Source organism: Oncorhynchus nerka, linkage group LG27, assembly GCF_034236695.1.
Source record: "Oncorhynchus nerka isolate Pitt River linkage group LG27, Oner_Uvic_2.0, whole genome shotgun sequence".
Taxonomy (NCBI): Eukaryota; Metazoa; Chordata; class Actinopteri; order Salmoniformes; family Salmonidae; genus Oncorhynchus; species Oncorhynchus nerka.
The window spans coordinates 26,131,315-26,142,962 of NC_088422.1; the positions used below are offsets into that span (position 1 = coordinate 26,131,315).

The 11,648-nt window shown below is 45.4% G+C and overlaps 1 protein-coding gene across 2 annotated transcripts in view; it reads left to right on the forward strand.

The window, feature by feature from the left end:
* LOC115111461 (multiple epidermal growth factor-like domains protein 9) overlaps positions 1 to 10,866 on the forward strand; it is a 55,570-nt gene extending 44,704 nt beyond the window's left edge. Inside the window, exons 5-6 of one of the 2 annotated variants that reach the window (XM_029637517.2) lie at positions 8,234 to 8,503; positions 8,608 to 10,866. In XM_029637517.2, the coding sequence (XP_029493377.1) occupies positions 8,234 to 8,503; positions 8,608 to 9,125 (788 nt within the window). In that variant the 3' untranslated portion in view covers positions 9,126 to 10,866. The remainder of the gene's footprint in view (positions 1 to 8,233; positions 8,504 to 8,607) is intronic. The other variant, XM_029637518.2, reaches the window with a different exon arrangement.
* The last annotated feature ends 782 nt before the right edge of the window (positions 10,867 to 11,648 follow it).

An 11,648-nucleotide genomic window follows, 5' to 3' on the forward strand; every position in this document is an offset into this window, starting at 1 on the left:
TGCCTTGTTGGCCGCAGATCGGCAGTTCCAGAGGCTACCGGAGACCTGGAACTCCACGTGGGTCGTGCGCGCTGGGACCACCAGATTAGGGTGGGCGGCCACGCGGTGTGGAGCGTTTGTATGGTCTGTGCAGAGAGGAGAGAACAGGGATAGACAGACACATAGTTGACAGGCTACAGAAGAGGCTACGCTAATGCAAAGGAGATTGGAATGACAAGTGGACTACACGTCTCGAATGTTCAGAAAGTTAAGCTTACGTAGCAAAAATCTTATTGACTAAAATTATTAAAATGATACAGTACTGCTGAAGTAGGCTAGCTGGCAGTGGCTGCGTTGTTGACTTTGTAGGCTAGCTGGCAGTGGCTGCGTTGTTGGCACTACACTAATCAAGTCGTTCCGTTGAGTGTGATAGTTTCTACAGTGGTGCTATTCGGGGGCTAGCTGGCTAGCTAGCAGTGTTGAACATCAAGCTGCTCGAGAGCACCCTTACCTGCCGATCTATAAATTCTATAAATTACGTCTCCGTAATCTAGCATGGGTAGGATGGTCATCTGAATCAGGGTTAGTTTGGCAGCTGGGGTGAAGGAGGATCGATTACGATAGAGGAAACCAAGTCTATATTTAACTTTAGCCTGCAGCTTTGATATGTGCTGAGAGAAGGACAGTGTACCATCTAGCCATACTCCCAAGTAATTATATGAGGTAACTCTATATGACCTCAAGCTCTAAACCCTCAGAGGTTGTAATCACACCGTTGGGGATAGAGGCATTCTTCTTACCAAACCACATGACCTTTGTTTTGGAGGTGTTCAGAACAAGGTTAAGGGCAGAGAAAGCTTGTTGGAAACTTAGAAAGCTTTATTCTAGAGCTTATAACACAAAACCCGGGGAGGGGCCAGCTGAGTATAAGACTATCATCTGCATATAAATGGATGAGAGCGCTTCCTACTGCCTGAGCTATGTTGTTGATGTAAATTGAGAAGAGCATGGGGCCTAGGATCGAGCCTTGGGTACTCCCTTGGTGACAGGCAGTGGCTGAGACAGCAGATGTTCTTACTTGATACACTACACCCTTTGAGGTAATTAGCAAACCAGGCCAAAGACGCCTCAGAGGATCCACAAGAATGGAATTGTCTACCGTATCAAAAGCTTTGGCCATGTCAATAAAAATAGCAACACAACATTGCTTAGAATCAAAGTCAATGGTGATGTCATTTAGGACCTTTAAGGTTGCAGTGACACATCCATAACCTGAGCGGAAACCAGATTGCATACCAGAGAGAATACTATAGACATCAAGAAAGCCAGTTAGTTGATTATTGATAAGTTTTTCAAACACTTTTCATTAACAGAGCAAAATAGAAATTGATCTATAACAGTTAGGATCAGCTTGATCTCTCCCTTTAAATAAAGGACCCACCATGGCTGCCTTCCAAGCAATGGGAACCTCCCCAAAGAGGAGAGACGGGTTAAAAAGGTCAGAGAGAGGCTTGGCAATGATTAGGGGCAGCAACCTTAAAGAACAATGCCCCTCGCTCATTCATATACTTACATGTACATGTTCTCATTCACCCCTTTAGATTTGTGTGTATCATGTAGTTGTTGGGAAATTGTTAGATTACTTGTTAGATATTACTGCACTGTCGGAACTAGAAGCACAAGCATTTTGCTACACTCGCATTAACACCCGCCAACCATGTGAATGTGACAAATAACATTTGATTTAAGAAAGGGTATAAACCGTCTGACCCAGATGTTTTTTTGGGGAGCTCCTTTAGCACCTTAGACTCAGTGAAACTTTGTAGCAGGGCAGGGGGAAAAGAGGGAGGAGTATGGGGCTCGTCGCATTAGAAGGGGAGGGAGATGAGGAAAGGAGGCATGGCTGAGTTAAATAGGAATCCTGACTTAATGAAGTGGTGATTTAAAGAGCTCAGCCATGTGCTTCTTGTCAGTAACAACCACATCATCAACATTAAGAGACATGGGCAGCTGTGAGGAGGAGGCTTTATTCTCCAGGTCTTGAACCGTTTTCCAGAACTTCTTAGGGTCAGACATGCATAGAGGGAACTGCTCCTTAAAGTAACTAACTTTGGCCTTCCGGATAGCCTGAGTGCGCTTATTTCTCATTTGCCTCAACGACAGCCAGTCAGCGTGTGCCGAGCATTTCGCCAAATGTAATTCTTGAGGTGTTGTAACTCTGCCAGATCACGGTCGAACCCGGGGCTGTACTTGTTTTTAATTGTCATTTTCTTTATGGGGGTGTGTTTGTTAACAATACCACTGAAAATATTTAAAAAAGAAGGTCCAAGCATCTTCGACAGAGGGGATCAAGCTGATTCTATACCAATGTAAATAGGCCAGGTCATGAAGGAAGGCTTGCTCATAAAAGTGTTTTAGCGTCTATGACAAATCAGGTCATTACAGAAAACACCAGACTGATACCTATCAGGATTATTTGTGAGGATAACATCAAGGAGAGTAGCCCTTTCTGGGTGTTTGGAGTCATAACATTGTGGGATTAATAATAATCTGAGAAAGATTTAAGGAGTCTCATTGCTTTAGAACTTGGTGTGGTTTAAGTATGTCCCAGTTTAGGTCACCTAGCAGGACAAATTCAGACTTAGTGTAAGGGGCCAGGAGAGAGCTTTGGACAGGTAGGGTACAGGCCGGTGCTGATGGTGTACGATAGCACCCAGCAACAGTCAACAAAGAGCTATTTGAAAGTTTATTGCATAAAACCAGAAAATTGAATTGTTTCGGGACAGAGAGAGCACTGGAGGTGTTCCTTGGTAAAGATTGCTACTCCACCACCTTTGGAAGATCTGTCTTGCCGAGAAAAAAAAAGGTTATAACCAGAAAGGTTACCATCAGTGTTCAAAACACTATTTCTTAACCACGTCTCAGTAATGACCAACAGATCTGGATTGGAGCTGTGAACCCACACTTTCAATGGATACATTTCAGGTAATAAGCTTCTAGTGTTAACATGCAGGAAACCCAGGCTTTTACGAGAGCAGAAATAAGTGAAGCAGATATCAGAGCACAAGTCAGAATTGGTGCTAGCAACAGTAGATGGGCCAGGCTGTACATGCACATTTCCAGATATCATCTACAGTAATACAATCAGGGCACGGCAGATGACAGGGAGAGCTCTGCAGTGTTGATGTATGACATTGGAATGTGCATTAGATAGCAACAAGATAATATTGTACAGCAATTTCATCAGGTAACATGAATACAAAGCCAGCAAGTGGTGGTTAGAATAGGATGGTAGGCCAAGAGTCCATGTAACCAATAGAGAGTCAGAGTCCCGAGTGTGGGAACAAACAGTCTGTCCTACGGTTGGGTTAACAAGCAAGTTCATAGTCAACAAAGCACGCTGGAGTCATGAGGCAAATAGCATAAAGCACAATAAAACAATACGACTTGGGGCTAGCCATTGTATGTTCAGAGTCACTCGCCTCAACAGTGCGAGTGTGCTGGAGGCGTGCGAAAGCTCGAGAGAGGGAGGGGGGAGGGGGGGGTGTACCTGTACCAGATGGGGAGAGACAGGCCATGGCAGACAGTGATCAGATTGCCAGGTGGAATCCAAGCAGCAGTGCAGCAGACAACAGGAGTAGGTGGCAGATTCCTTGTAGAAAATCCCAGCTAGCTAGCTAACATAGCTAGCAAGTCTCTGTCCAGCTTTTTTCTTCCACTTGGAAAAGGAGGTTGTTAGCTAGCTATATCTCTTCCGTTTCAGTTTTGGCGCATGGTCTTTTACGACGTCCAGAAAAAGTTGTCCTGTTGTGGTGTTTCAAGGTTTCTTGTGGTTCTTTTACTAGGCTGGTGTATCTGACATTATGTCTTGGTGTGCCCTGCCTGGCAGAGAGAGAGTGACCACAGAAGGTAGTGGCCCAGGTGTACTCTTAATGTTCCAACAGCAAAACACCATCAACAGTCACTGCCAGGGATGAAGGCTCTAGTCCCCATTACCAGGGGTGCAACTTTGGTTTTAGAAGTGGGGGGGCATCTCTAAACAACTTACCCAACTGCTAGGAGGCATCTGCAAAATCCTAAAGCACCCCGTTGACTCGTTTTGTATCACATTCCTATGATAAAAATGGGGAAGACAAAATTGCAATTTCAGAATGTGGGGCCCCCGTCCCCAGTGAAAGTTGCACCCCTGACAATTATTATAGCCCCATCCGCAGGGATACTTCTAATCTTTCACAGATAATTGCAATTTACTTGTGATGGTTTGTCAAAGAATCAATGTCTGGACCCTCTGGTTGATGATGTTTAATCCCACCTATCTGTTTTATCCCTGCTGGTCAAGTTATGTTTCATCACCGAGCATGGGTCTGCTCACATCAGCTTCATCACAAAAGTCTAGGTCACAGTGTATGTCTGTGCTCCTGTAGACACGTATTTGATATTAAGCATGTTTTAACCAGGCAAGCCAGCATTCGTTTGTACCCTTACTAAACTAATACCTCAGCAGCTGAGGCCTAAGCCTTGGTGTCAAGGACATACATAGAGTCCCTGTCTATCACCTCCTCCCTACCTCTGATCTGACCAATCAGCCGCAGCCATGTGACTGCTGACAGCCTCCCATTGGGTCCCAGCAGCCTGGCAACAGCCATGTGGAGAGGGTTCTGAAGCCTGTCAGGTTGTTTGCCCGGCCAGGGCTGAGTGCTGAGGGGGGCTAATCTGAGCAGCTACATCACTGCACTGCGAGGGGAAGGGACACACACACAACATGATCCTCCTATTGCTGCCTTGTGAAGTCAATGGAGTGTGGTGCCCACCCCCCTCTGTTCTGTTGCTGCCTGACTAGCTTGCTGTGAAGTGGCCCAGCTGTGCCTATGATGTTCAGTGTGCTCAAACTCTGCCTTGTGTGAGTGTGTGGGTGTAAATCAAATCAAATTTATTTGTTACATACACATGGTTAGCAGATGTTAATGCGAGTGTAGCGAAATGCTTGTGCTTCTAGTTCCGACAATGCAGTAATAACCAACGAGTAATCTAATCTAACCTAACAATTCCACAACTACTACCTTATAGACACAGTGTAAAGGAATGAAAGAATATGTACATTAAAATATATGAATGAGTGATGGTACAGAACGGCATAGGCAAGATGCAGTAGATGGTATAGAGTACAGTATATACATATGAGATGAGTAATGTAGGGTATGTAAACATTATATGAAGTGGCATTGTTTAAAGTGGCAAGTGATACATTTATTACATCAATTTTTACATTATTAAAGTGTCTGGAGTTGAGTCAGTATTTTGGCAGCAGCCACTCAATGTTAGTGGTGGCTGTTTAACAGTCTGATGGCCTTGAGATAGAAGCTGTTTTTCAGTCTCTAACCCTGCTTTGATGCACCTGTACTGACCTCGCCTTCTGGATGATAGCTGGGGGGAACAGGCAGTGGCTCGGGTGGTTGTTGTCCTTGATGATCTTAATGGCCTTCCTGTGACATCGGGTGGTGTAGGTGTCCTGGAGGGCAGGTAATTTACCCCCAGGGATGCGTTTAGCAGACCTCACTACCCTCCGGAGAGCTTTACGGTTGTGGGCGGAGCAGTTGCCGTACCAGGTGGTGATACAGCCCGACAGGATGCTCTCAATTGTGCATCTGTAAAAGTTTGTGTGCTTTTGGTGACAAACTGAATTTCTTCAGCCTCCTGAGGTTGAGAGGCGCTGCTGCGCCTTCTTCACCACGCTGTCTGTGTGGGTGGACAAATTCAGTTTGTCCGTGATGTGTACACCGAGGAACTTAAAAGTTTCTACCCTCTCCACTACTGTCCGGTCGATGTGGATAGGGGGGTGTTCCCTCTGCTGTTTCCTGAAGTCCACAATCATCTCCTTAGTTTTGTTGACGTTGAGTGTGAGGTTATTTTCCTGACACCACACTCCGAGGGCCCTCACCTCCTCCCTGTAGGCCGTCTCATCATTGTTGGTAATCAAGCCTACCACTGTCGTGTTGTCTGCAAACTTGAAGATTGAGTTGGAGGCGTGCATGGCCACGCAGTCGTGGGTGAACAGGGAGTACAGGAGAGGACTCAGAACGCACCCTTGTGGGGCCCCAGTGTTGAGGATCAGCGGGGTGGAGATGTTGTTACCTACCCTCACCACCTGGGGGCGGCCCGTCAGGATGTCCAGTACCCAGTTGCACAGGGCGGGGTCGAGACCCAGGGTCTGGTAGTCGATGAACAGCATTCTCACATAGGTATTACTCTTGTCCAGATGGGTTAGGGCAGTGTGCAGTGTGGTTGCAATTGCGTCGTCTGAGGACCTATTGGGGCGGTAAGCAAATTGGAGTGGGTCTAGGGTGTCAGGTAGGGTGGAGGTGATATGGTCCTTGACTCTCAAAACACTTCATGATGACGGAAGTGAGTGCCACGGGTGTGTGTGTGTGTGTGTGTGTGTGAGAGAGAGAACTGGATTGAAAATTATGTTCAGGCCTGTAAGTGACTGAGCTGGCTGTATTGCAGTAGACAGGGGGGATGGTAAAGGTATTGGGTAAATATCCAGGTCAGGTTGTACAGTATCATCATGTGAAGGTTTGCCCCCCAGCCGTCACCGTGCTGACTGGGTCATGTTCTCTCCTGGTGATATAATACATCGGCTCACTCTGACTGAAGCGTTTCCACTGCCAACAGTCCGGGGTTAAAACAGACCAATCAGAAACTGCCTATAGATAAGAGTAGTTATCACTCTTGCACTTTATTGGTCTAACTCTTTTCTAAAAAATGTATTGTGTCTTTAAAAGTGTGTCTGTTGTGGGCACAAATATTGTTCCCATAAGTCTGAAAGAGTTAGATATGATTTAGAGATGAATGATCTTGAGCAGACTAAATCAAATCAAATTTATTTATATAGCCCTTCGTACATCAGCTGATATCTCAAAGTGCTGTACAGAAACCCAGCCTAAAACCCCAAACAGCAAGCAATGCAGGTGTAGAAGCACAGTGGCTAGGAAAAACTCCCTAGAAAGGCCAAAACCTAGGAAGAAACCTAGAGAGGAACCAGGCTATGTGGGGTGGCCAGTCCTCTTCTGGCTGTGCCGGGTGGAGATTATAACAGAACACGGCCAAGATGTTCAAATGTTCATAAATGACCAGCATGGTCAAATAATAATAATAAGGCAGAACAGTTGAAACTGGAGCAGCAGCACAGTCAGGTGGAAGTTGAAACTGGAGCAGCAGCATGGCCAGGTGGACTGGGGACAGCAAGGAGTCATCATGTCAGGTAGTCCTGGGGCATGGTCCTAGGGCTCAGGTCAGTTGAAACTGGAACAGCAGCGTGGACTGGGGACAGCAAGGAGTCATCATGTCAGGTAGTCCTGGGGCATGGTCCTAGGGCTCAGGTCCTCCGAGAGAGAGAAAGAAAGAGAGAAGGAGAGAATTAGAGAACGCACACTTAGATTCACACAGGACACCGAATAGGACAGGAGAAGTACTCCAGATATAACAAACTGACCCTAGACCCCAACACATAAACTACTGCAGCATAAATACTGGAGGCTGAGACAGGAGGGGTCAGGAGACTACAGCCTGCAGCACAAATTTGAGGTACCATTAAATGTGTGGCTATTTTCTTGATTAACTTGTTTAGTAGGAGGTGATCAACACTTACACTCATGACATGCAGCAAGCCTAATTACTGTGCTCAATAATATTTGGTGTCAGCGCTCTTGGCCCTTAATGGATGTGACAACATCAAAAGGGGATATATCACAGTTAGTGAAGCCATTAGGAGAGAAGGAAGGCACTGTATAGTAGCATCATATTACTAAGGTTCAGAGGCCGGAGGAGAAAGCTGACTCCTGATAATGATGAGTGATGATGATGCTGCTCTGATACAAGGGATCAGTCTTTAAAAACAGTTCAACTGAATTTGATTCCGCGCTATAGAGATGTGTGTCAGATAAAAGTGTCTGCTAAATGGCATGTTATTATCGTTGAATATTTTCGCTGAGTCTTTTGGGGAAGTTAAAAAATGTCTCATTCTTCAACAGAAAATCCTATTATTAGCCAGGGTAGTCTTATATAACCCATGTGTAGCCCGTATGTAGCCCGTATGTAGCCCGTAGACTACTAAACACTGCCAGAGGGCTTACCCTCTGTGTTGTACTGTATTAGAAATCAATGTCTTTGGCATTCTGGTGCCATCTAGTGGTGGTGCATCAGCCAAGTCTATTTTATGACTGACATGTATTAGTGTGTGTTTTTGTTTCCCTAGACTCTGATGGGTTCCCAGTGTGTGACCAGTGCCTGTCTGAGTACAGCGGTCAGCAGTGTGACCGGTGCAAGGCTGAATTCTACAGTTCCAATGGTGTGTGTGTCACCTGCGACTGCAGTGGGAACGCAGACCCTACAGGGCCGGCCCAGCTCTGCCACCCTGACACTGGCCACTGCCTGAGCTGCACCGTCAACACCACAGGGCCTCAATGCCAGCTCTGTGCCCCCGGCTTCACAGGGGACGCCCTTGCCCACAACTGCACCCGCCCAGGTAAGCGTCATTCAATAATTTGGTGCAGAGGAGTATTAGTTATTGAATGAGCCATGAGTAGCTCAATTCAATCCCATTCACATTGTGAATAATTTGTTTTCTAGCAGCACGGATCGTTCTTACCCCAGAGCCTGCTACAACAACAGAGACCCCTAAAACCACCACTACAACCTCTGCTCCAACCCCCAGCAGCAAGGGCCTGACTGCCACAGTGCCCACCAGTGCTTCCCCTTCCACTACTAACTCCAGCATCCTACTGAGCATAGCCACCACCCAGGCCCTGCTCACCAGCCTGGGCAGCCCCACAGTCAATACCACGGCCGCTCTCACGGAGGTCTCCTGGACCCAGTTCAACATCATCGTCCTGGCAGTCATCATTCTAGTAGTGGTGCTGCTGCTGGGCTTCGTGGGAGGAGTGTACACCTACAGAGAGTACCAGAACCGCAAGCTCAACGCTCCCTTCTGGACCATTGAGCTGAAGGAGGACAACATCAGCTTCAGCAGTTACCATGACAGCATTCCCAACGCTGACGTGTCTGGCCTGCTGGAAGACGAGGCCAACGAGGTGGCGCCCAACGGCCAGCTGGCTCTCACCAACCAGGGCAACTGCTACAAGGCCTAGCCCACAGGGCAGACAGACAGCACACTGCGGACAGACTGGACACTCCCGGAGAGGCTTCCGGCCTGGCTGCCTGCTTCACAGGACAGAGGCATGAAATGGATAAAGACTTTCAAAGCTGCTGGACACCAAACCCAAAGCTCAATGCGTAACTTGACTCCTTCTACCCAGCTCCTCTCTCCTTCTGTGGAGCAGAAGGACACCAACAGATTGACAGATGTTTGCAAAGAGAAAAGGAATGGAATGTTTCTGTTTGTCCTTACGTTTGGGCTCCATTTCAGATTTGAGTGATTCACGTAAAAGAAGTCGTCGATGAAGGGTCCAAAGAAGAGTAGACTTTTTAAATTCAGTTGTGCCTGCAGAGGGCACTATAACAGATGTGGATGGTTGAGGTAATGGGGAGTTTGCCCATGCAAGAGTAGAGGACCATGGGAGAATCTCAATTGCATACTCTTCGTGTTATCTCTCCGAGCCTCCTTCCCCAAACCGATTGGATGAGAGTGAAAGTCAGAGGTCCCTCCCCTCTGAGGAGAGAGGACACAAGGAGTATGCAATTGAGATTCTTCCCATGTCTCTGTTGTATGGCACACTGTTCCTTATGCAGCTCAATGGACATCAGACTACACTAGGAACCCTAGCATTTCAGAACCTTTTAAAACGAACTATCAGTTTAAGTTATAACTTGAACAGAGATCTAGTCTAGACGATGATTGTTATTCCATTTATTTTGATTAATTTCTTATTTATTTTCAAGTTTTCTTTTTGGGATAAATGTTGCGCATGTAAGATGTGCGTTTCATGGTGTTTTAACTTGTGTGCTATATTGAATGCAAATTGAAAAGGGCAAAATGTTTTCATATGTATGTATGTCTTTTTTTGTGAGTGATATAGGAAATGGGAAGGCTGCTGGCTTAATGACATCCTCTTTTGTTTTCAGTTGTATCCTGTATAAAGAATTTCCAGGTCCTTACCTTGAGTATTAACGAGGGGTGTTTAGATGATAAAACAAACATACATTGTATCCTCTCTCTACTCACTACTGTTCACTGCAGGGCAGTTGGTCCTATTGTTCGTTATGATTATCACTTTGACCTATTTACTGATGGTGTGCAAATCTGCTGGTTTGAGAAATGCCTACCTCAATGGAAGTTGCTGAACAAATTCTTGCAAAAATGTTTTAGTACTAGTCCATTTAGGCTGGTTTCGTTTAAGTAATCCACTTCTTGGACACTGATGCCAGCCACAATTTCTTATGTAAGTCTTAACAGTACAAAATAGAAACAGATCTTGGTGATGTGTTGCTGGCAGCATCACCGTTAATCCCGCTCAAGTGTTTTTAATAAACTACAATTGATATTCTGGATTTGTTTCTGGTAAAAGTATCATGAGTGAGTTAAGCTAGTAAGGGAACTCACTCCTCAGGGAATGCCTCTTTCCCCAGTGTGATCGCTGTAAATAAGAGTAGGACATTGTACAGATGAATGTGAATAGGATCATTATTATTGTACAGGTAGAGTGCAGTTTACGCTCAGAACAGTCAGTACCCTTACACTGAAAGACTCAAATATGGGCTCGGCACAGTCCACACATGACCTATCAATAGATCTACCCTCTGTATTATGTTGCAGGATATGCTACATGCCATCATCCCTAACTACTGTTAAATAATGAATGGAAAAAACTGTAAATAGTACAAACTGAAAATGTCACACACAATGCTAAATAAAATTGGGTTTATTGGTTAGTCTGTAACTGTGTTTAACTCCTTTATATTTGCATGTTTACCCTACCTGGAATTGTTTTCGTTATATTGTTTTTACAGTGGCAGCATTTCTGTGAATTGAAGGCTTAACGACATCAACTAAATAATGATGGCAATCGTTTGAGTCACTCACCAGTGCTAAGGAAGTGTAGCGTCATTTCAACAGGGAAGACTGGGCTGATTTGTTTTTCATTTGTTTCTTGTTTCATATTGTCATAGTCTTTGCTTCCTGGTCAAATGTTTTCATGTGTACATGGCTTGGTACTGTGTAACAGTAGCTCCACCTCAGCACCTGCTGGGACCCCAGTAGCTCTGGAACAACGGAGGGGTGTCCTGTCAGTGCCAGCCTGGGCAGCCATGCAGCAGTGTTCATTTTTGTAGCTATTTTAGTTTTAGTCTGTCACATTTTAGTCATTTCATCCTTTGCTGGTTTAATTACCATCAGTCGACGACAACTCTGGACAATTTTAGTCTAGTTTCAGTTACAGCCATTTTGTCAGTGCATTTTTTTTGTATTAAATAATGAATATTTAGGCTCTAACTTCCATCATGTGCACATTCAGATAGCCTTGTCCAACTAGGCCTACTGTGCCCTCATATACCTTAACTGGCAACATTGATATTGTGGCGGGGGGAGTATTACCAAACTCCTAATATTCAACAAATAGCATTTGTTTTTCTCAGGAAAAAAGCAACCACTCATATTTGTGGACCGCGGTGCAAGAGCTCAAACACAGATGAATGAATAGCAGCACATTTGGGAA